We start from the raw sequence: 21,770 nt of genomic DNA, 5'->3' as shown, positions 1-21,770 counted from the left end.
ACTACCTCAGAATAGATACACAAATTCTTCTAAGCAATATCAGTCTCTGTCAGGCCACTTCCTGGGTTGAGTCACATGTCTTGCTGCCGTTGCTCATGGTCTCAACCCAGGTTATTCTGGTCATCTCCTATCCTGATAGACCTTCAACCAAACCAAATCACTCACTCCCTACCAATTATTGGTTTTCAATAGCACATAGATTGAATCATCTTACCTGACTTTTTCTATCTTTTCCTCCATTGATGGCACGTCTATCTTAATGCATTCATTCTTCTCTAGCTACCCATCTTGACTGGAATGCCATTGATACCATAGAAATCCAAGAAATTTGGTTCTTATCGACAGTTTGATGGTTCCATTCATGGGGTCATACAGGATACATGTGTTCAGAGCAACTACAACAGATACTCACCCAGTCCATGGTCTGGATGGAAACATCATTTCTTTGACAGAGCACAAGATGGGCCATCTAATCTGGAGAAGTTCATGACCACACTAGTATCAAGTAATACAATCAAGACAACGTAAGCTCAAAACTTAAAGGGAAATATTCAACAACACTTGTGTTCACATATTGACTCCACTGAAACACTGCCTCTCTTAGGATTTCTTCCTACTCCAGAACAAGCAGGTTTTCACCAAATCAATGGTGGCCCTGCCATGGTAACATTTTTCCGAAACAAAAACCAGTCACAAGCCAAAGGGAAAAATGAATCATATGTGGGTTATGGTTGAAGGTTCGACCTCACATACTCAAATATGGGCAAAAAGGAATATATGTACCGATGCAGGTGCATGTATGAAAATTTTATGCATAGTGTTCAACTTCACAGAAGCAAACAAGGTACAGGTAAGTTTGAATCAACAACCATTACTCAAATTAATAGTATAATCTAGTAGCTGATATATCTATATAGCAATAGCTATAAAGCAATGATCTCTAAGAAGAAAGCATGTGTTCCATCTTTCCATCTTTTCTTTTTATTTTATCCTTTTTTTCTCCCTTTAAAATCTAATCGCTGATTGAAACTGTTAGTATGATAAGAAGCAGAAAACTTCCTATGAATCCTTATGAGTGAGGTCCTCGATCAATTCACGAGGATGGTGACAACTAAAACTCACCTCAGGACATGCCAAGAGTCATCTTGGAATGCCAAAGAATATGTTGTTTAGTACAGCCTTCAAGCTTTGAATCTTCAATACTACTTAAAACTAGTAAATTGCTTCAGTATGGCCTACAAAAGCAGAAACTGATGTTACATCCAAGTTGATTAAAGAGTATTCACTGAAAACAAAGAATTGAATTCATCAGCTTAAGAAGTCATGCATTGTTTCACTGAACTCAATTTTCAAAATAACAAAACTACAACAGTTAGCTATATCATCAGCTTCACAAATGAAAATAATAACAAACTATTAAAATGTTACACAACTAATAAATTCCCAAGTCTGGAACTGTCTTTTAGCTTAGCTTGAAACAACAGATGCATGATGAATTTCCATTAACAATCATAGTGCAGAGTATAAAAAATATATGCAGAAGGACAAGGTGAGGCTTACAGTATATCAATTTCATGAGAATCAGCCTTGGCTGCTCCCCACATTGTCTGCACACTGAAGAGACTGACAGAAAGAAAGATAAGTAACCTATTCAAAATTTAGCAGAAGAATGTAGAGCTGCTGGAAAATTTATACCATTCTACAGCACAATTTCAAATGGAATGACACAGGAATGACAGCTAAAGCTGGACGTTATGCAACATACATGCATACATATATAAATATAGACTTATATTTTATTATAAAATGAAGGAGAAATATAAGTCTTTTTTATATTTTTACTTTTAAGAATCTTTGCAATATAGGTCTGATCCCGAGTTGTGGGTTAAATATTTAATTACTTACAATTTATGATAGAAGGCTTCAACATTTCAATTGGTCAGAGGAGTCAATGGGATAAAGTGGACAATAGAAATCAAGGAAAATCTTGGAACTGATCTACATTAGAAAAGCTAAATGAATATTTTCAACTACTTACATCTTGTGCGACGCACAAGAAAAATGCCTGCATCACTAAATGAATAAGCCTTGCCAAAAAGTCACCTGAAAGGCAACACAAAATAATCTTATCCAACGATGGAACTTAAGTTGGCCATAATATAGATGAAATTTTAACTAAGAAATTAATGAGATTAAATAAGGGAGTAGTAGCTGAAGTCCTTTGCAAAACTGCCTCCCAAAACCCGTCAAAGCTATCATGCCCCATTTTCTCTATAATTACCAACCCAAATAAGAACTAAATCTAAAATTAATTTAAATTTGCACTACATTGAACATCTGACACATGCGCTACCAATGCCTAATGCTGCTTCAGGTTAACCACAGGTTTGAATCTAATCCACACAACCCTAGGCTCCCATCTAATATCGCAGCAAGTTATATTGTCCCGTGTAGTCGGATCAGTAAACTAAATTCATTGCTCCAGGAAAAATAATTTTACTACTATTAAATTATTTAGAATATTTTCCAAACTCTTACTCTCTATCTATAATTATAGCCCTTTTGTAGCAGCAAATGGCGATAACTACGGCCGCGAATGATTCGGTGCCAGAGATACCAGAACGACTGTTGGAAGCTCATCTGCATCCTCTCCTGGACAAGCCTGTATCCAGCATCAACAAATGCAAGCATTTGAGGTTTCAGGCTCACATTTTAAGAAATTTAATTCCAGGAAACATCACTAACCATCTCACAAGACACCTCTGAATACCCAGGGATATGGGGCGAATGAAGGATGGATCCCGTTGAGCATACAGCAAACCAACCTGGGAAAGGAATACAAAAGAAAAGGATGGTTTCAAAATTTGCCTAGTTGCATCTATTTGGAGAATCTCTGATGCAGTACAGGAGCTGAAACCAAACTAATGATAATCCAGTCCAGTCTAAAAAACAACTCAGTCATATTCCTAATAACATAGTAAAAAAAGGTTTGAAATTTTTTCTATTTTAATATTTATATTTTATCAATCATTTTTTTTATAAAAAAAAAAAATAACATTTGGCAGAAATCCCAAGACATTTCAATGAAATTCAGGAAAGCTGACAAGTCTAAACCTCATAACCAGAAAAGCCAAGTTCAGCCTAAAATTTTGGCAATTAAAAAGAATACAAACTTGGGCCAAAAGAAATGAAAAGCCATGGAAAACAGCACAAGATAAATGAAAATCCAGCATCCCAGAAACATAATTTTTACCAAGAGAGACTAGTACCTCTACCAATGCAACAGCAGAAGGATCATCAAGGATCTCAAGGCTACAGTCGGCTAGATAATTGAACTGCACCACAGCGAGGATGATAAAAAAATAAATCATATAACATAGCACATGGAAAACCAAGACTCTATACACCAAATACACACTGTACATCGGCTTAAATATATAAACTGAGGTATGCTCTAACTCTTAAGATAATCAAAAACAGAAACTGTTATAATAATATTAGAAGTACAAATAGCTATTGATAAAATCACAAAGACATACATGCAAACCTGTATATAAGAGCAACTTTGACAGTCTTACAATCTTAACTGATAGAGGACTTGAGCTCCTAGCCCCCAAATAGTTTGGATCACTCATGTAGAGTCACAATGAACAAGTTGTGGGGGGAGGGGGAAGAAAAAGTGATGATATGGTTTCTAGCCAGTTGTGCAGTGAAGCAAACACACACACAACTCAAGTAGCAGTCACTAAGGAATTTCTTATTAATTGACCACAATCTAATGAATGATACGCACATATTACAAGATTCACTTAGTTCTTCTAATACCACAACTACCACAATGCCAGCAAAAGAGAGGCTAAAACAAAAAATAATGGAAAACATGTCAGGAAGAAAGAGTTACCCCAAACTCCGCATTTACTAGAGATTGAACAAAATCAATTAATTGAAGCTTCGTCCACTCCGAGCACAAAGTAGGGTTGTCTATACGTGGAGGGTGTCTCCAAGGAGCACCAAAACGTAATCTATCTTCTGGAATCCTTCCACTTCGTGCATCAACAGCAAACTTTTCCAGGAGTTTCAATGCTTTATCCATGGCAGGATTCACCACAGTAATCTAAGAGGAGGTAATCAGAAAAACCAGCAAGAGTGCGGTCAGTGCACTCAAGAAAATTTAGAAAGAAATTGAACTTCATGACAAAATAACTAATAATAAAAAATCTTAAAAAAAAAAAAGAAAAAAAGAAAAACAACCACACAGAGAACACACAATCTAATATATAATAGAGCATAAATTGTATTAAAACCCCATATCCAGAGCATATAGTTTTGCACTTAACCGGTTTAGAACTTGAGACTGAAACCAGTACCTGATAGAAGCTACAACTGCTTTTATTGTATATAAATCATCAATATGTTAAAACAATTACTTTTTTTCCCCATTGATTTACCAATCAATGTAAGCAAGTTTCAAAATATGAGAAAAAAGCATTCTTGAAGGCAACAACATGCAAACTTGCAACTCATTTGTGAACTTACTTGCAAATATGACAAATATGCATCTATGATGTCCTCAAATGTACTACCACTGTCTTCCATGACCCTATAGTAAAACAAAAATGAGAGTAATCAAATTAGGCATATGATTATTGACTTTAAATGAATAGGCAGTAGCTTGATTATTAAAATGAAGCACACAAATTCATATTTGCATTTCATAGAATACTTCTTGCTCTAAAAGTTAATATTTCCCAGACTTAATAGTAACACATTCCGTTAATCCATTCGAAAAGAAAATTTCACGTTTATGTCCTTATGGAAAGAGTAAGATTTCGATACAAGATCCTTAGATAAATGGACAAATACCACATCCCAGTAGTTATACACAAAGTAAACATGAGGTTTGTTCTCATAATACATCATAAATACAAAATGAACATGAATTCATGGATAAAAATCAAACAAGACAAAAGAAAAAAAAAAAAAGATGAAAATATGTGATATATCAAGGTGTCATACCTGCATTCATAAGATAACTTATCATTTATAGCTTAACATGTTTATATTTCATATTCCAGATCATAAAGCCAATATAGCATTTCTACCAAGAAAATCGTACTTGTTTTGTTGAATATAATCCACCACTTCTCTGACAAAGCCAATGAAATTATACATTGATGTGAAAGATGATATTAACAGTGGATTTCATATCTATAGATCTCTAAAAGAACAAAACTGCAGAAAATTTTGGAGCTCCATGTTGATTGCAGCCAGGTCCACTGGAACAGTAAATCTTACGCAATGTTATGTTTATTCAAGTAACATGCAACTCCAACTTATCCTAATATCTCAATTTCCATATGGAAAAAATCAAACCATTTCTTTTTCCACAAAATTTATTGAGGGAAAAAGAAAAATCTAAAAAACAATAATATGCTAACTGACACTATCAGTAGGGGGATGTTGCAAGTCAATGGCAAGAGATTTAGTGCTTGTGATCTAGAGTTGCATGCAGTAAAGCACATGCCAACGGACAGTTTAACACCAATCAACAAGCATGCAGTGCATTCCGTTCCATTGGAGTGCATTCATAATCAGAACTAAACTGTTAAAACACCACGGAGAGACTTTAATAAATAATATTAGTAGCAAATAAATGTCAATCATAGCTAAACTAATTGCAGAAACAAGAAGCCGAGCGTGGAAGAACTATCACTGCAACCTTGAAGATAACAAAGCAAACAAAGGCATAATTCTTACTTTTGATAATAATTGCTCTGTTTAAGTGCATAAAGCTCAAATAGATGCCGAGGGTTTGGCCCAAGAACATCAGCTATCACTGCCAACTACAATTAAACAAAATATAATGTTAAAACTCACCAGTAATGCCAAATAAAAATTACTAAAATAAAAGATCTTTCCAGAAAGACAATAAAACTCATGTAAAATTGAATTAGGAAAGAAATGAACAAAGATCTGCCAGGCCTTGGGCCTCATTTTTTCTTCTGCTTCTCTTCTCCATTTCTTTTTTTGTTGGTTCATTATTTTTGTTCTTCTTTCTCTAATAAAATTACAATTTAGGGTTATTTGATCAAAATGGATGAAATCGTCCCCATTTTGTATATCAATATGTTGAGGGACATTTATGTCAAAAACAGGTTACTTTTCAAGACAAAAAATGGAGGAGGTTAGATTTACAAATATGAGATCTTTTTATCCTTTTTAATCAATTAGTTCTATAATGTATAAGTAAAGGGGAAAAAAGAAAAAAGCCTAAGTAATCAGAAAAAGAAAAAAAAAAACTAAGTAATCAGCTCACCTCAGAATGACTGAAATAATCTGTGACCATATGCAGTGTAGCTTCTTGTGGAGTCCATCCAAAGGTCTTCAGATCATCAAGTTAAAACAAAAGGCATACAGCAGAATCATCAAACATTAAGCATGGTCCCTCAAATTACCAAAGCCCATCAAGCGAAAAATACACACGCAAAAACCTGTAATTTCTATCTGACACGTGTGCAGGCATGTGCCTATTGTCAATTAATCCAAGCATAGAGACACGTGCAAAACCTACACACACTCAACTGGCAAGGCTGATAAAGTGAAACATGTGCAAAAACATATACATACTCGCAAAACCCACATAAACACACTCTAAAAATAAAACCAAATAAAATGAAACACAGCATAAACATAGTCGCACGTGCCAAAGCAAGTTACAGTTAAGGGTGTCAATTCTAGACAAGATAGAAAAAGTATCCTGATATATTTCATAAATAGCATCACAGAGTACCTCTGGTATATTTTCTATGAGTAGGTGGCATTAAAGGTGCAGAAACCAACATCAGCACTTCAGGATTTTTAATGGAAAGAAAAAAAAAATCCAAAATAAACCAGAATACATATGCACACGCATAAACACGAGAGAGAGAGAGAGAGAGATTTTTTCGGTACCTCACGAGAGATGAATATGTCTGGAAATCCAAAATCCAAATAGGCTTGGTATGAATAGTAGCTGAGGCATATTGGTCAGTATGAGATTTGTAGGTCAGACTAAGGAAAACACATAAAATTCAGATCTAAAACTTCAAAGTGACAAATAATAATAAAAAGAAAATTTTGCATCATCACACTTCATGGAATCAAAACAACATGTTGATTGGGTACCCATCTAATAGTTTCAATATGAATCGAAGCAACATGTTGATCAGGTAACCATCTAATAGTTTCAATATGAGGTAACACAATGCAAATCTAGGCATAAGCACTCAATTTAAACCCATATTTTCAAACAAAACTGGCAGTAAGAACTATAAGGTACTGTAATGCATAAGGAATGATGTGCAATAGTTTCAACCTTTTTCCTGACGAGACTATAAATAACATAAGCATAAAAATATCTTTTACCAAACTCCTCTGAAATTCTCTTTATGATGTTAAAATCATCCCCCACCCAAACACACACATCATTTTTTGGAAATGTTAAACCAAAAAGATCCTTCATTTCCACCCAAAGATCCTTTCTTATATTGGAATTGTTTGGACCATACACTGAGGTAATCCAAAAGTCCCCTTCTTCATCTGAAACTAGCCTGACTATCTATGATGGAAAGAGTTTCAGGGAGAAGGGTGGAAGGTCATAGGTTTACGGAAAGATTGCAATTCATTATGTCAAAATTGAAAGAATGGAACAAGGTATCTTTTGGAGATTTGACTGAGAAGAAAAAGAACATCTTAAAAGATATAGTTAGCTTTGACAGTTGTGAACAGGAAGGAAATTTACCTCCCGAGCTTTCAGCCTTGAGGGCCTTAAGAAAACAAGGAATAGGAGGATATGTTGTTAAGGGAAGAGGTGCATTATAGGCAAAAAAAAAAAAAAACAAGGATAGATGGGTAAAATAAGGAGATTGTAATTCAAAGTACTTCCGTAGGGTAGCAAATGGAAGGAGAAATGAGAAGTTCATTAAATCTTAGGTAAATGAAGAAGGGGCAACTCTAGATAATTTTGAGAGCCTATCGGAGGAGATAGTGCGATTTTTTGGAAAATTGTATTCTAGACCACCTAGAGACTCTTGGAGGATAAAAAATCTAGATTGGTCTCCCATTTCAATAAGGAGCACCATGTGGTTAGATCACCATTTCATTGAAGAAGAAGTTCACAAAGCTATCTTTTAGTTAAACAAGGAAAAGGCACCAAGGCTTAATGGTTTCTCCATAGCTGTGTTTCAAGAGTGTTGGCATGTGGTTAAAGAGGATTTACTGAGAGTCTTCATGGAGTTTCACAATAATGGGGTGATTAACTAGAGTACCGATGATACCTTTATAGCTCCAATGTCGAAATGAAATGAGTCAAACTATCAAAATATCAAACTTTGGACCTATTAGTTTGGTTACAAGTTTGTATAAGATCATAGCCACAAGTCTTATCAAGTTGCAGAAGAGTCCTTGATGAAACCATTCATTTATTTTAGGAAGCTTTGTAGAAGGGAAGCAAATTTTAAATGTGGTATTGATAGGTAATGAAATAGTGGAGGAGAAAAGGTGTTCGAGAGAGGAATGAGAGTCTTCAAAATGGATTTTGAAAAGACTTATGATGATGTGGAGTGAGACTTTTTGGATCAAGCCCTATAAAGGAAGAGGTTTAGCACTAGATGGATGTCGTGGATGAGAGGTTGTTTGTCTTCAACAAGCTTTGTGATCTTAGGGAATGGAAGTGCCAAAGGATGAGTTAAAGTAACCAAAGGGCTTAGACAAGGAGATCTGTTTTCTCCTTTTTTCTTTATTATAGTAGCTAATGTCTTGAGCAAGATTTTGAGAGCAAAGAAAAGTGGCATCTTAGAAGGCTTTCTAGTTGGGAGGAGTGGAATAAGGGTTCCCTACTTGCATTTTGTAGATGACACCATATTTTTTCTTCTTAAGTGCTAGTATCGAAGATTTGCAAATCTTAAACTAATATTGTTGGCTTTTGGGTTCATTTCAGGTCTTAAGATCAATTTCGACAAGAGCACTTTATTTGGTATTAATATGAGTCAAGATTAAACCACCGAACTAGCTTTGATACTTGAATGTAAGGTTTTTTAATGGCTTTTAACCTATTTGGGTTTTCCTCTAGGGGGAACCCAAAGGCTAGTATTTTTTGGGTTTAGCAAACGTTAGATGGTTGGAAAAAGACATTTTTGTCTTTAGTTGGACAAATTACCATAAAGCAATTTTTCTTGTCTCACATTCCCAATTATTTCCTTTCACCATACAAAATTCCATTAGCAATGCAACAAAGGTTGAAAAAATGAAAAGGGATTTTTATAGTCAAGATAAGGGAGGGAAAGAGAAATCATCTCATAAGTTGGGACTTAGTGTACAAAAGTAAGATGGGTTTGGAAAGATTTCTTTAAGGATTGAGCACTCTTAGGGAAATGGCTTTAGAGGTTTCCTAAGGAAAGTACCACTCTTTGGCATAATGTAATCTTGAGTATCTATCTCATCCAAATGGTTAGGACATCACCATTGTTTTCTCAAGTGCTCATATGGAAGATTTACAAAACCTTAAACTAATATTGTTGGTTTTAGGATGCATTTCAAGTCTTAAGATCAATTTAGAGAAGAGAACTTTATTTGGTATCAATAGGAATCAAGATTAAACCTCTAAGCTAGCTTCGATGCTCGAATGTAAGATCTTTGAATGGATTATAACCTATTTGGGTCTTCCTCTAGGGGGAACCCAAAGGCAAGTGTTTTTAAGGCAAGTGTTTTTCGGTATCTAGTAGTAGATAGACTTTCGCAAAGGTTAGATTATTTGAAAAAAGCATTTTCATCCTTAGTTGGATGAATTACCATTGACAACAACAATTGAAAAAATGCAAAGGGATTTAGTGTGCAAGCCTAAGATGAGTTTGGGGAGATTTCATTAAGGAATAGAGCACTCTTAGGGAAATGGCTTTAAAGGTTTCTGTAGGAAAATGACTCTCTTTGGCATAAAGTAGATTTGAGTACCTATGGGATTCATCCAAATGGTTGGGATGCCAATATTCTAGTTAGATGGTTACATTAATGCCCTTGGGAGGCCTTTGCTCAAGTTTTCCAAGATTTCTTTGGTCATTCCTGTTTTGTGGTAGAGAATAAGGCAAGGATCCGCTTTTGGAAAGACTTGTGGTGGGGGGATCAGCCTCTATGCTCTCAATTTCCAAATCTCTTTAAAGTTGTGATGATTAAAAACTCTTCAATTTTATCTATTCTTATTTTCTTAGAACCTTATCTTTTGTCGTAATCTCATTGATGTGGAGAAAGAGGACGTGGAAGGACTAATGTCTTCTCTCTCTTATGTGCACTTAATTCCATGTATCATTGACAAGAGAGTTTGGTTTTTATATTCTTTAGGCATATCTTTTAAAATCATTCTTTTTAGCCTTGTCTAATCCACCAACTATTGTTTATTTCTCACCAGAAAAATTCCTTTGGCAATCTAAAGTCCCATCTAAGGTCAAAGGTCTTTGTTTGGTTAGCAACTAACAAGAAGGTTAGCATCAATGACTCACTACATGTGAGAAAATCTCACAAAGTGCTTAGTCCCAAACGTTGCACTATGCATATGATGAGTGACATGATGATTGATCATCTTTTTTTACACTATCTGATGACTATAGTGCTTTGGCATAGATTATTTAACATGGTCAAGTTAGATTGGGTTCTTCCTAAGAGCATAAGCAACATGATGACCATTTCCTTCAAAGGCCTGGAGAGTACAAGTAGAGGCAAAACCCTTTGGAAAATCAATTGTCTCACTCTAATTTGTTTAGTATGGAAGAGAAATATAACAATTTTCAACGTCAGATTTCAAGGGCAATCCTCTTGGCATTATTCAACTCCAATGGAACTGTGCAAATAGAGGTTTTAATACAGCATATCTTGGAGCAAAGCTTCAGAGTCCTTTTGTAGATGCATTGATTTCTGATGAGAACAAAACCTCTTCTCTTTGTGTAGCTGTGTGGGTATATAGGAGACATTTTATACATCAGATCTTTTAATTAGAGTTTGCATATTTGGGAAACATTTCTCATCCTTTACATGTATTCCAAACTTAGAATTAATGAATTTTTGTTTTGCATCAAAGAGTAAAAATAAAAATACCTTTTACAGTGGCACTAAAGCAACTGGATTATATGGAGGAAATAAAAAAAGAATAAGGTTGATAACAATTGCATACCCTTATAAAACATAAACCCAGAAGTTCACAGATGAAAATTACCTATCTGAAGTTACAAGCACAACAGGCAAACACCTCTCATTCACACCCAAAGCTATTATTCTCCACAGCAAGCTGTCATGATACATCGATGCACACACTGTTGAATCATCCGTTAAAATTGCATGGCGAAGAACATCAATATTGTTAATTATCAGCTTCGGCTGATGAATTTGATACAAAACAAAATTTAATTAGCATGCTGATGCAAAGTCAAATCACATAAATATACCCAGAATTAAGTTTTACATTACTTCCATTTTAATATAGAGTATGAACAGGACAAGAAAACACAGCATCCACCAAATGAAGCATTCGGGTTAACTACCTGAAAAAACCCAATCTCCGCTGCCTGTGATAATAGTTCCAACAACAAACAAGGCCAATCAGTAGCAGAATTGGCTAAGGACCTCGAATAACCACCAGACCGATTCAAGTGAGCCACAGCATTGGCTCGCCACCCTTGCTGAACCTTAATAACCTCCTTCGCTAACCTCAACCCCACCATCGCTTCCCTAAAATACGAAGCCTCTTCCATTGACACGGCCTTCCCCTTCTCTCCCAATCCCATAACCCTATCAATCTCAGCGGCATTCCATCGAGCAGATAGAGCGAAAAGAGCCCGATCCCACAAAGCAGAAGTGGAAACCTTATCGGAAACCGCATTGCTCGAGCTCTTATTACTTTCAATAATACGGCGAAGTGCGGTGTTGAGACTGTGCCATTTGTTCAAAGTGGTGAAGATTTGTTGGGAGCTAATGGTGCCGAGTCGGACAGCCTTCTCAGCCATGGATTCGAGACATAGCTCGAGCTGAGTCCGGAGATTTGTCAAACTGGGTGGTGGGCAATTGGACCATGACGTCCAGGGATATGAGGAGTTGTGATCTGGGTGGTGGTCTTTGACTGATTGAGCCAAGTCCACGTAACCAGTGATGTGAGGGCCTTTGTTCCACTCAGGAAGAAGACCTGAACAAGAGAATACAAGAAAATCAGATAGAAAAAGAGTAGAGGGAATAAGAGGGTAGAGAAAAAGGGAGAGAAAGAGGCTCACGCTCGAGGACGAGAGTGGTTTTGCCGACGCCTCTGGGGCCGTGGACGATGAGAGGCTGAGGAACTCGGTGGCGCTGCGCGTGGTTGTGGAGCACTGTTTCCAGCACTGGTCTTGGGATTATTTTCCATGCTTTATTCACCATTTCCAGCACCCTCTCTATCTGCTGTGGGTTGCGCGAATCAATTCGGAAGTAAGTCTCGCAACAGCGGCGGCTCTGCCTCCCTCCTGCGATGGAGTTTTACCGTTTAATGTGTTGTACTCGGGAGAGTACAATTGTTGCCATGTAAAAATTGTAGGCTTTGCAGGAAAGTTAATTCACCTGAGATATTTTGGGCTGGGCTGCCAAACGTAGTTATTTTGGGCCCAAACTGAATCTGAGTTTACCACAGTGTCCAGTCCAGCCCACCTCCGCTCCCCGACCAACGTTCTTGCCAGATATTTCTATTTAATATAATATGTATAAAGAAAATAAAAGTAAAAACAGTTTAATTTTTAAATATATTTAGAGGAAAGGAAAATAATAAAAAAGGATCAATAAGATGATAGATTTGGGTTATCATTCTCCCAGCAAATGATTTTGGGCACGGACAGATAGTAGATATTTTTATTTATAAATAGTAGAGAAAGATAATAATTTTTAAAATTTATTCAAAATATATAGCAAATTGGTTTTTAATTTTTTATTATTATTATTATTTTACTTTTATTCCCATTGTCAATCAATTCATATTTAAGAAGAGAGAATTAAATAGATTTTCGATGTTCTAAAGCTTGAGAAGACCAAAAAGGAAAAAGTAAAAGGAAAAAAATGGGCTTTAATTTTTTAGAAAAATTAATATTCCATTAAACAAATAAAAGAAATATTTAATTTAGACAGTATTTATTTCAATAGAATAAAAAAATGTGGAATTTTTGTGGTAAATTAATATAGATATAAATATAAATAAAAAATTTGTGAAACCAATAGATCTTGAATAGAAAGAGAATTCTTGTGCCTCTATATTGAGAATTTTTATTTACTTTGAAAAATATTAAAAATAATGTGATCAAATAAAAATTATTCTAGTTTTTTGAAAAAATTCATTTATAAATTGAGAAAATTATCAAAGACAAAATGTATTGAACTAAAACTTATTTCTTACTTTTCTTTCAACTTTCACGCCAACTTGCCACTAATAATAAATGTAGAAGATCCTCATTCCTTTTCTTTTTCTATTTTTTCTTTAATGTTACAACTTACAACTTATCCAATTTTGTAAAATATCATCCTTTTTATAATTAATATTTTATATTAGATTGATGATTTTACGTGTTTTATGAGTCAGAATGAGTTTAGGTCATTTCAAATTTGATTCGTATATAAGCTATGTATATCAAAGTATTTGTATATATTTGACAACATATCCCAAAACAATATTACATGCGAAAACTTAAGTTAAAATATTTCAATGTCATATATAGATTGATCAAACATCTCGTAGGAGAATACCATTTTAAGGAGAACACTTGAATGTAAAAACTTTTACTTATATATTTTTAACTTGTTTTCACGATTTTTAAGATCTTTATAAAATTTAAATTTTGAAAACATCCCTCCAATTTTTTCTTATAGGGTTTTGATGTAAATATAAAGTTTTATATATTAAAAAACCAGTCCAAGAACAAAGTCTTTTTATTTGTCATAGTTCTTCTCCATTTTTCAAAGCTTTCACAAGTGATCTTAAAAAAACTTTTGACCGAAGAAAATTTGAAAATCCTCTACCATTAATACAAGGATTGAACTCTTTATTACGTAAAATATGAGAAATCGAGAACTTGTGAAATAAATAATAAACACATTTAAAGTTTGAACTCATTAAACTATTTTTATTATTATTCTTGCATCATGTTATTTTTATATATAAAGAATTTAAAAATAATTAATTTTTTTGATAATTTGTATTATATTTTATTCTCTTTCCTATTTTTCAAAACAAATGAAATACGAGGATTTATGAATTTTTTTCTATTACTTTTGGGTTGTACTTGAACCTATTTTATTTTATTTTTTAAATAAAGATTGTTGTCTTTCATTTCCATTTTGTTCCTAATCTAGCTATCCAATAACCCTTGGTGATAAGATTTTTATGATTTTTTTTTTTATAGTTTAAATTTGTCTTTTCCACAAATATAGGAGAAGCTGACCGATGGGGGAACAAGGATGAAAGTTTCCATTTTTTTCGCCGAAATTTCGGGTTTCGGTGGTCGGCGATACGAAAGAGGGGGGCGAAATGTCGATGGGAGAAATTTCGCCAAATTTCGGTTAAAATCGGCGAAAAAATTGCCGAAAAATGGATGCAGACGAAAAATCGGCGAAATCTTCAAAAAATAGCCGGACACTGCAATTTATCGGCGAATTTTCGGTTTGTATAGCCGATTTTTTTTCCGATTTTTCTGAAAATTTCCCGATATTTCCTACCAGTCCAGCCCGCGCACAGGTGACAAAATCTGATCATGATTTGCAGGCAAAGGTTGTGTTTTTTAGCCTGGCTCAAAAATCGTGGATTTAGGGTTCGTGAAATTTAAATCCAATGGCACAAAAGCAAAGCGACCCCTAGAACAGATCCAGAAAACACAGGAAGCAAAAAAAAAAAGCAATCTTTCTGGTTTTCCTGGGGGGTTTTGCATGGATTTTCTCGGAAATCAAACGAGGATGAATTTTCCCAGAAATCGAATGGGGGATGGATTTTCATGGGAATCAAACGGGGTTGCAGAAAAATGAAAATAAATAACAAGATTAGATTAGTACCTGGGAGGATTGAGAGTGGCAGAGGAAAATAGGGCCTTTTTAGGGATTCTCTCGTCTGGAGGGCAACTTCAGAAAAGGGCTTCGGGCTTCTTGATGGCCGAGTGAGAGAAGTGGGTGGCCTTTTTATTTTTAGATTTAGCAGAGATTAAAAAAAAAAAAGGAAACATATCATGAGAACAATTTTCCTCTCTCTATATAAATAATTATTAATTATTTATGATTAAATCACTACTATGGATTAAAATTAATTTAATAAGATAAATTATTAATAATTTTAATTATTTAAATAAATTAATGTTAATAAAATAAAGTTGTTACCACATATTTTTAATAAAATTTTAGAAATTAGATCTTAAATAAAATATTTTATTGATATTTCAATTTGAACCCCAGTGCATCAGATGGTCCAAATTGAAATTGGATGTGATCCAATAGTCAAAATTGAACCTCAAGCTATGTGATAATATGTATAAATTATTGATATTTACTAAAATAAGTTTTTCATGAAACTTCATAATGAGCGTATAAGTACAACTAATATAATATAATTATGCTTAATATCACAAATCATATTATATATATATATATATATATTAAATTCTTCACCAAAACAACTTTAAATTATTTATTATACTTTTAATTACATTAACACGAGGTTTTTTTACATTTCCATAAGTTTTGATCAATTTTTTACTTATCAAAAATTTTTTTCAAAATATCCGTCGATATTTCTCTGATATATCCGATATATCCGTAAAATCAAGTTACCGATATATCTGTGATTACCGATATTTTCATCCTTGTGGGGGAAAAGGTGCTATTCCAAGATCTGTCCTAGGCTTAAATAACTAATATGATGTCACGTTGGGCTGTCACATTTAATTTTATACTTAAAATTTATAAATAATTTTAAAATTTATATTTGGAAATATAATTATTATATTTTATAAATAAGTTAATATTATTATTTTTTTTTCTTTTTAAAATATTGAATTATAAAAATTTAAAAATAATTAAATAATCATTTATATTTTCTATTAAAAACCTTATCCAACGCTCGATGAGTAAGCTTTATAAGAGCATGAGCAATATTTTATATTAAAATTATATAAGATATATATATAAATATATATATAGTTAATAATATAAATCTTACATAGAATGTACATGAACTACACAATTACAATGGCAGATACACTTTAATATCAAGTAATTAATGAATTAACATGTGGAACAGTGGAAGAATCAAGAATGAATCTTTTTCTTAAATATTAAAAATGAATGGCCGGACTAGTTAGGTTTGAGGTCACACCTTACGAACGGTTGGGGGAAGGGAGTGTTGTGTTGTGAGTCGTGACTCCACGAGTCCACGGACACGCACATTCACGTGTTAGCAAATAGGTCTAAAAGGAGAAGATAAATCACGTACCGTCCATTGCGTAGAACGTCCCGCGCAAACAACACGTCCCGAGACATCTCAGAGTCAAGGTCCACCGGTTCCCTCCACGCTCACGCTTCTCTCTCTTTCGTCTAAGCTTCCTCGATATCTTCGCTTTTCTCCATTCTCCTGTCAGAGACCCCTCTCTCCAAACCCTCATTCCCATTCCTCTTTCCTTTCTCTTCAAGCAATCTCAGGCATCTGTCTTCCTCTCATGCATTCGACGCCTGTGACTGAGATTGAGGTTGAGGTTGAGCTCGACGCCTGCTCGCCCCTGTGCTAGCCTGGGCTCGAGGCCAAATGCATCCCAGCGCCGGGCCGGCGTCGCCGTCGTCCACGTCCAAACCCACCCTGGAAGTCATCACCCAACTCCTCTCTTTCCTCCTCCTTTCGTCTCTTTCCGTCAAGTCCTTCATCGGACGGTGGCAAGTCCTCCGCTCTAAGCTCTCAAGTCTGCAGTCCTCTATCGTTGAAATCTCCGATTCGCCCCACTGGTCCGAAAATCCTCTTTTCCAAACCCTCATTCCGAGTCTTGTATCCACTCTCCAGCGCCTCAAGTCGCTCTCTGATCAATGCGCCGACTCGGCATACGCCGGCGGGAAGCTTCTCATGCAGAGCGACCTCGACATGGCCTCCGCTTCACTCTCGAAACAGCTTCATGACCTCGACTTACTCCTCAGATCCGGTGTCCTCCGCCAATCGAATGCGATTGTTCTTTCGCAGCCTGGTCCTGGTTCGGCCAAGGAGGATTTAGGGTTCTTTGTTAGAGATCTTTTCACGAGATTACAAATCGGAGGCATCGAGTTCAAGAAGAAAGCTTTGGAGTCGCTGCTTCAGCTTCTGGCAGATGATGAAAAAGCTCCAGTTACGGTGGCGAAGGAAGGTAACATTGCGTATTTGGTGCATTTGCTTGATATGAATAATCATCCCTGTATTCGAGAACAAGCGGTTACGGCGATTTCTGTACTGGCGTCTGCCAGCGATCAATCTATAAAATGCGTTTTCGAAGAAGGCGGCTTGGGGCCTTTGTTGAGAATACTTGAAACAGGATCGGTGACACTGAAGGAGAAGGCGGCAATTGCCGTGGAGGCTATCACTGCCGATCCGGAAAATGCGTGGGCGGTTTCTGCATACGGCGGTGTCTCGATATTGATCGAAGCGTGCCGATCTGCTACTTCGTCGACGCAGACGCACGCTGTTGGTGCCCTTAGAAACGTAGCTGTCGTGGAAGATATTAGAAACTCGTTGGGGGAGGAAGGAGCTGTTCCGATACTAGTCCAATTACTGGCTTCCGGCAGCGGGCCAGCCCAAGAAAAGGCTGCGAACTGTATAGCGATCCTCGCCTCTTCCGGTGAGTATTTTAGAGCTCTGATAATACAAGAAAGAGGATTGCTGCGATTGATGCAATTGCTTCATGACTCATCAAGTTCGGAAGCGTTAGAACACGTCCTCCGAACGCTCATCTCACTCTCAGCCTCCGATTCCATATCCAGATCCTTGTCCTCATCAACCGCTTTCATCATCCAACTCTCAGAGTTGATCAAGCACGGAAACATTATTCTACAGCACAGCGCTGCCTCTCTGCTCGCTCATCTGTCCATAAGCGACGGGAACAAACGCGCCATTGCCAGTTGTTTGGCTTCTCTGGTGAAGCTAATGGAGTCGTCGAAGCCTGTGGGATTGCAGGAGGTGGCGGCGCAGGCACTCGTTTCATTGCTGGCCGTTCGATCAAATCGAAAAGAGTTGGTTAGGGATGAGAAGAGTGTGATGAGGTTGATGCAGATGCTGGATCCTAAGAGTGAACTAGTATGTAAAAAGTTTCTTGTGGCGGTCGTCGCCGCGACTCTGGCCGGAGGGAGTCAGGGTTGTCGTAAGAGGTTGGTAGCCGCCGGGGCTTACCCTCTGTTGCAGAGGCTCGCCGAAACGGAGGTCCCCGGAGCCAGAAAGGCGTTGCAAAGACTGGTCGGAAATCGGCTGAAGAGCATCTTCAGCAGGACTTGGAGGGAATAACCAGCAAAGCAACTAACCCCGACCAGCAAAGGTAAGATTCCAGAACGAATCAAACTGTGCCAAGTGTACATTCAGCTACTTTAACATGCGGTGGCGCGTACTATAACTATCTTCATCTCCAAAAGACAATACTACCCTTATCCATAGCCACTCCCATCTGTCCACACCGTCACCTAAATGAGCTGTGGGTCCCACCATTATCGTCTAATTCTAATATCCCTTTTAGTTCTTGCTTAATCTTTAACCGTTGGATTCGTTGAACAGTCTTGATACTGACTAGATAACACGTGGGACACGTCAGACTTGTACTTTTTATTTTTCTTCATATTTTAGGGTTAATTTTTAAGATTTTGCTGACATTTGAATTTTTGTCATCATTAAAATATACAGGAGGAGGAGGAGTCCGTTTGGATTTTCTAACTGTCGAAGAGGGAACTAGTTTTCCTGGACTGAGGACTGAGCAACCAACAAACACACACTTCGTATACGCTTTAATTAATTAAACTTAAAATATCATTTAATATTATATATCACAACGGCATGGATGCGGTTTTTAGGGAGTATCCTTGTTTCTTCTTTTCTTTTTCTTTTTTTCTTTTTTAATTTAATTTTAATTCATTCACTCATGAAAGCTGCAAGAGTGTAAGAGGGAATTGATGATGTCTGTTATTACTAGTATTATTTCGTTTTTTTTTTTAAATTCGAAATGTTCGGATTATCACCTCTGCTTGATAATGTACATCCCGGGAGTCTTTGTTCCTATATATGTAATGTACACTGAGTAGTCTAGTTGGAAAGTGTGTAACCGTTTTAGTGTGCTTCATTTTTTACTTTGATTAGTGTGGATTTTGTTATATCATTTCTGCCTGTGATTCTTTATTTTGTCTGGTCGGGTTGGTGTGTTATGGGCAATGGGGATCCAGATATTGATTGATTTGAGCGTTGCTGGCCCACGGCTTTGGGAGGTAGCAGTTGTTGTTTGAAATTAATAATCCCTAATTGTAAAGTGAAGGGCTGAATGGCCTTTTATCAGATTTCGTGATGGGGGAGTGTGGGCTGTGGAGAGTGGGTCGCCCCATGATTGAATGGAAGGTGTTGATGTTTGGAGGAGTGTTTGATCATTTCGTGGTCGAGGCTTATGGAAGAAGAAAGAAGAAAGACGAAGATAGTGGGGAGAGTGGAGATGGGATCCAGTGAGGATGTGGGAAGAGGACCCATATGATATTTGAGAATCTGGGAAAGGGTGGAAAAGCAAAGGGGGAATGGAGGAAGGCTCGGCGCAGATGTAGGGAAGAAAGGGAACTAGGGATGGGGGTCCCGAGTAAGAAGTTTACAGCGACCTCACATGGGGAAAGAGTAGAGTACAGGTTCATTTTATTAGTGATGACTGATGACACACCGGCATTGTATCTGGCTGGGTGGCCCATTTTTTATTTTTATCGTCTACTTGGTAGGCACAGGTTCACATGGAGGCCTCTGCCCGCTTCCACCTCAATTCCTCTTTCCCTACCGCAAATGCATCTAATGCCTGGTAAAAGAGAAGTGCCTATTCTCTGACTTTTTCTGCTCATATTTTCCCGTGATATCCCTTTAAAGCCACTGTATCCAACAACCTGTAAAGCTTCACAAGTCACAACCCACCCCTTCTCTCTCCCTCTCTCATGTCATTATTACTTTGTATTTATGCTCCTCTTTTCCTTCCCCTTTCCCGCCTATGCTTGAAGCTTACATTGAACCGATATCAGAAAACACATTTCCCCTGGTGCCCTTTGTTTATTGCTTTCTTGTCTATACTACCAAATCCCAATAGAGGATAGAGGATAGAGGCTTCTTATCCCCGTCCCATCCCATCCCATCATCCCCACCTGCTCCAAACCGGCACTTAACTCTTATGAGATCTAGTGACCAATAATTTGTTTGTTTTGCGTTGTTTTTATTTTATTTACTCTTCTTTTGGAATCACGAGAGGCAAATGTCTCATAGCTTTTAAGATTGGTGGGTCATTGGCAAATTTTGTTTTGTTCTTCAAATTTGAAGGCTTGGTCATCCTAAATTTCAGCCTTCATCATCGTAGCAGGTGATTCCATTTCAACAGCATCCCTAACCTTGTGCGCTAAACATTTCAAATTTTTTCACAAGCAGTTCCATATCTTTTTATTCTATCCTAAAATCACCGTTCGGCAATTGTTTTTATTTTTTTGAAGCACCTGATGAATATACGTTTTGGGAAACGCCAAAAATCCAGAAAGTGATGTTTCACACCAATTGCCAACCAATCTGACCAATGGCAGTCCAGCTCTTGAATATTGAAAGCTGAATTCTAGGCCATCTTCAACTGGCACGTGGCACTTGGCAAGAGTTCTGGCCATCAATTCGTCTTTTTTAACTTACACGTGGCATGTGTAGGACCCATTGGATCCCACCCCATCATTGTATTCGTTCATCATCGCCCATGAAACTATGCCCAAATGTGTATGCGGTTCTTTTACCTTAAAATAGGACTCGCTTTGAGGTCTGTATGCATTACCACATGATTGCATGTGTACCAAACCAGATACACCTACACTTACCACAGCCGTTCATTTGTTAGTTATAGACTTACAGTCTTGTGAGGTGCTTTTAATATTTAGAGTGATTTGGACATAAAGTGCTTCTTTTGTTCTGGGAAAGGGAAAACTCCAATTTTTTTTTTCTCTTATTGCATGCGCTTTGTTGCCCTTTTCCACTCGCTTTTCTCTCAAAGGGAGAGAAGTCAAACAATCCAGGGATTCTGCTAATTGCAATTCAACATAAAACTTTTTCTCCGCTTTTCAGCGCTGATCAATTTGCTTTCACAAAACACACCCATTTCCAAGTTTGTAATGTTGAAGTGGAATATATTATACCACGGAATAAAGAAGTACATGGTTTATGACTTCATTATGTGGGTTCGGGACAGGAATAAGCCTAGAGGGACCGACCCCAATCCCTCAAGCCCCCACCCGCCAAGGCTTGGCCCATTTCCATAAGTCTGGTCCGAATGCTTAAGGCCTACAAGCCACGATGGCCAGATCCAGTAGGCTACACGATAGAGCCCAATGGCGTGTGCATTAATAATGACCATCATTTAACTTTTTTTTAGTGATGGTTTACTCTTGAATATTCCTTTCGTAAGTTTTTTTCTCTCGTAAGGATTCCAATAAATGAATTTTTAATACAAACTTGTAATTCACAATTTTTAACTCAAGGAATATAAATGAAAATAAAA

At 36.7% G+C, this 21,770-nt stretch overlaps 2 protein-coding genes across 9 annotated transcripts; one reads left to right on the top strand and one right to left on the bottom strand.

Moving 5' to 3' along the window:
- Positions 1–318: 318 nt before the first annotated feature.
- On the bottom strand, positions 319–15,201 carry LOC100258570 (uncharacterized). Of its 7 annotated transcripts, XM_019223829.2 has the most exons (17): positions 15,076–15,201; positions 12,607–12,728; positions 12,288–12,512; positions 11,565–12,202; positions 11,240–11,400; positions 6,952–7,012; positions 6,317–6,382; positions 5,758–5,843; positions 4,537–4,600; positions 3,902–4,114; positions 3,270–3,335; positions 2,746–2,825; positions 2,539–2,662; positions 2,039–2,103; positions 1,561–1,623; positions 1,123–1,235; positions 319–655 (listed from the first exon to the last, which is right to left on the bottom strand). In XM_019223829.2, the coding sequence occupies exons 3-13, from the start codon at positions 12,427–12,429 to the stop codon at positions 2,542–2,544; spliced, it is 1,698 nt and encodes a 565-aa protein (XP_019079374.1). In that variant the 5' UTR covers positions 12,430–12,512; positions 12,607–12,728; positions 15,076–15,201; the 3' UTR covers positions 319–655; positions 1,123–1,235; positions 1,561–1,623; positions 2,039–2,103; positions 2,539–2,541. The 7 variants fall into 7 exon arrangements, with proteins under 7 accessions (XP_019079374.1, XP_010657238.1, XP_010657241.1 ...); XM_010658936.3 differs by lacking the exon at positions 319–655 and having other exon boundaries at positions 856–1,235; XM_010658939.3 differs by lacking the exon at positions 319–655 and having other exon boundaries at positions 856–1,235; positions 1,561–1,614.
- A 1,000-nt stretch (positions 15,202–16,201) lies between these two features.
- LOC100263717 (protein CELLULOSE SYNTHASE INTERACTIVE 1) lies at positions 16,202–19,346 on the top strand. 2 transcript variants are annotated; one of them, XM_010658935.3, is made up of 2 exons: positions 16,202–18,554; positions 18,917–19,346. In XM_010658935.3, the coding sequence occupies exon 1, from the start codon at positions 16,814–16,816 to the stop codon at positions 18,521–18,523; it is 1,710 nt and encodes a 569-aa protein (XP_010657237.1). In that variant the 5' UTR covers positions 16,202–16,813; the 3' UTR covers positions 18,524–18,554; positions 18,917–19,346. The 2 variants fall into 2 exon arrangements, with proteins under 2 accessions (XP_010657237.1, XP_059597151.1); XM_059741168.1 differs by having other exon boundaries at positions 18,914–19,346.
- Positions 19,347–21,770: the final 2,424 nt, after the last annotated feature.

This window comes from Vitis vinifera, chromosome 12, assembly GCF_030704535.1.
Source record: "Vitis vinifera cultivar Pinot Noir 40024 chromosome 12, ASM3070453v1".
Taxonomy (NCBI): Eukaryota; Viridiplantae; Streptophyta; class Magnoliopsida; order Vitales; family Vitaceae; genus Vitis; species Vitis vinifera.
Note: the sequence above shows the minus strand (reverse complement) of the source record. Positions and strands in the feature narration are given on the sequence as shown.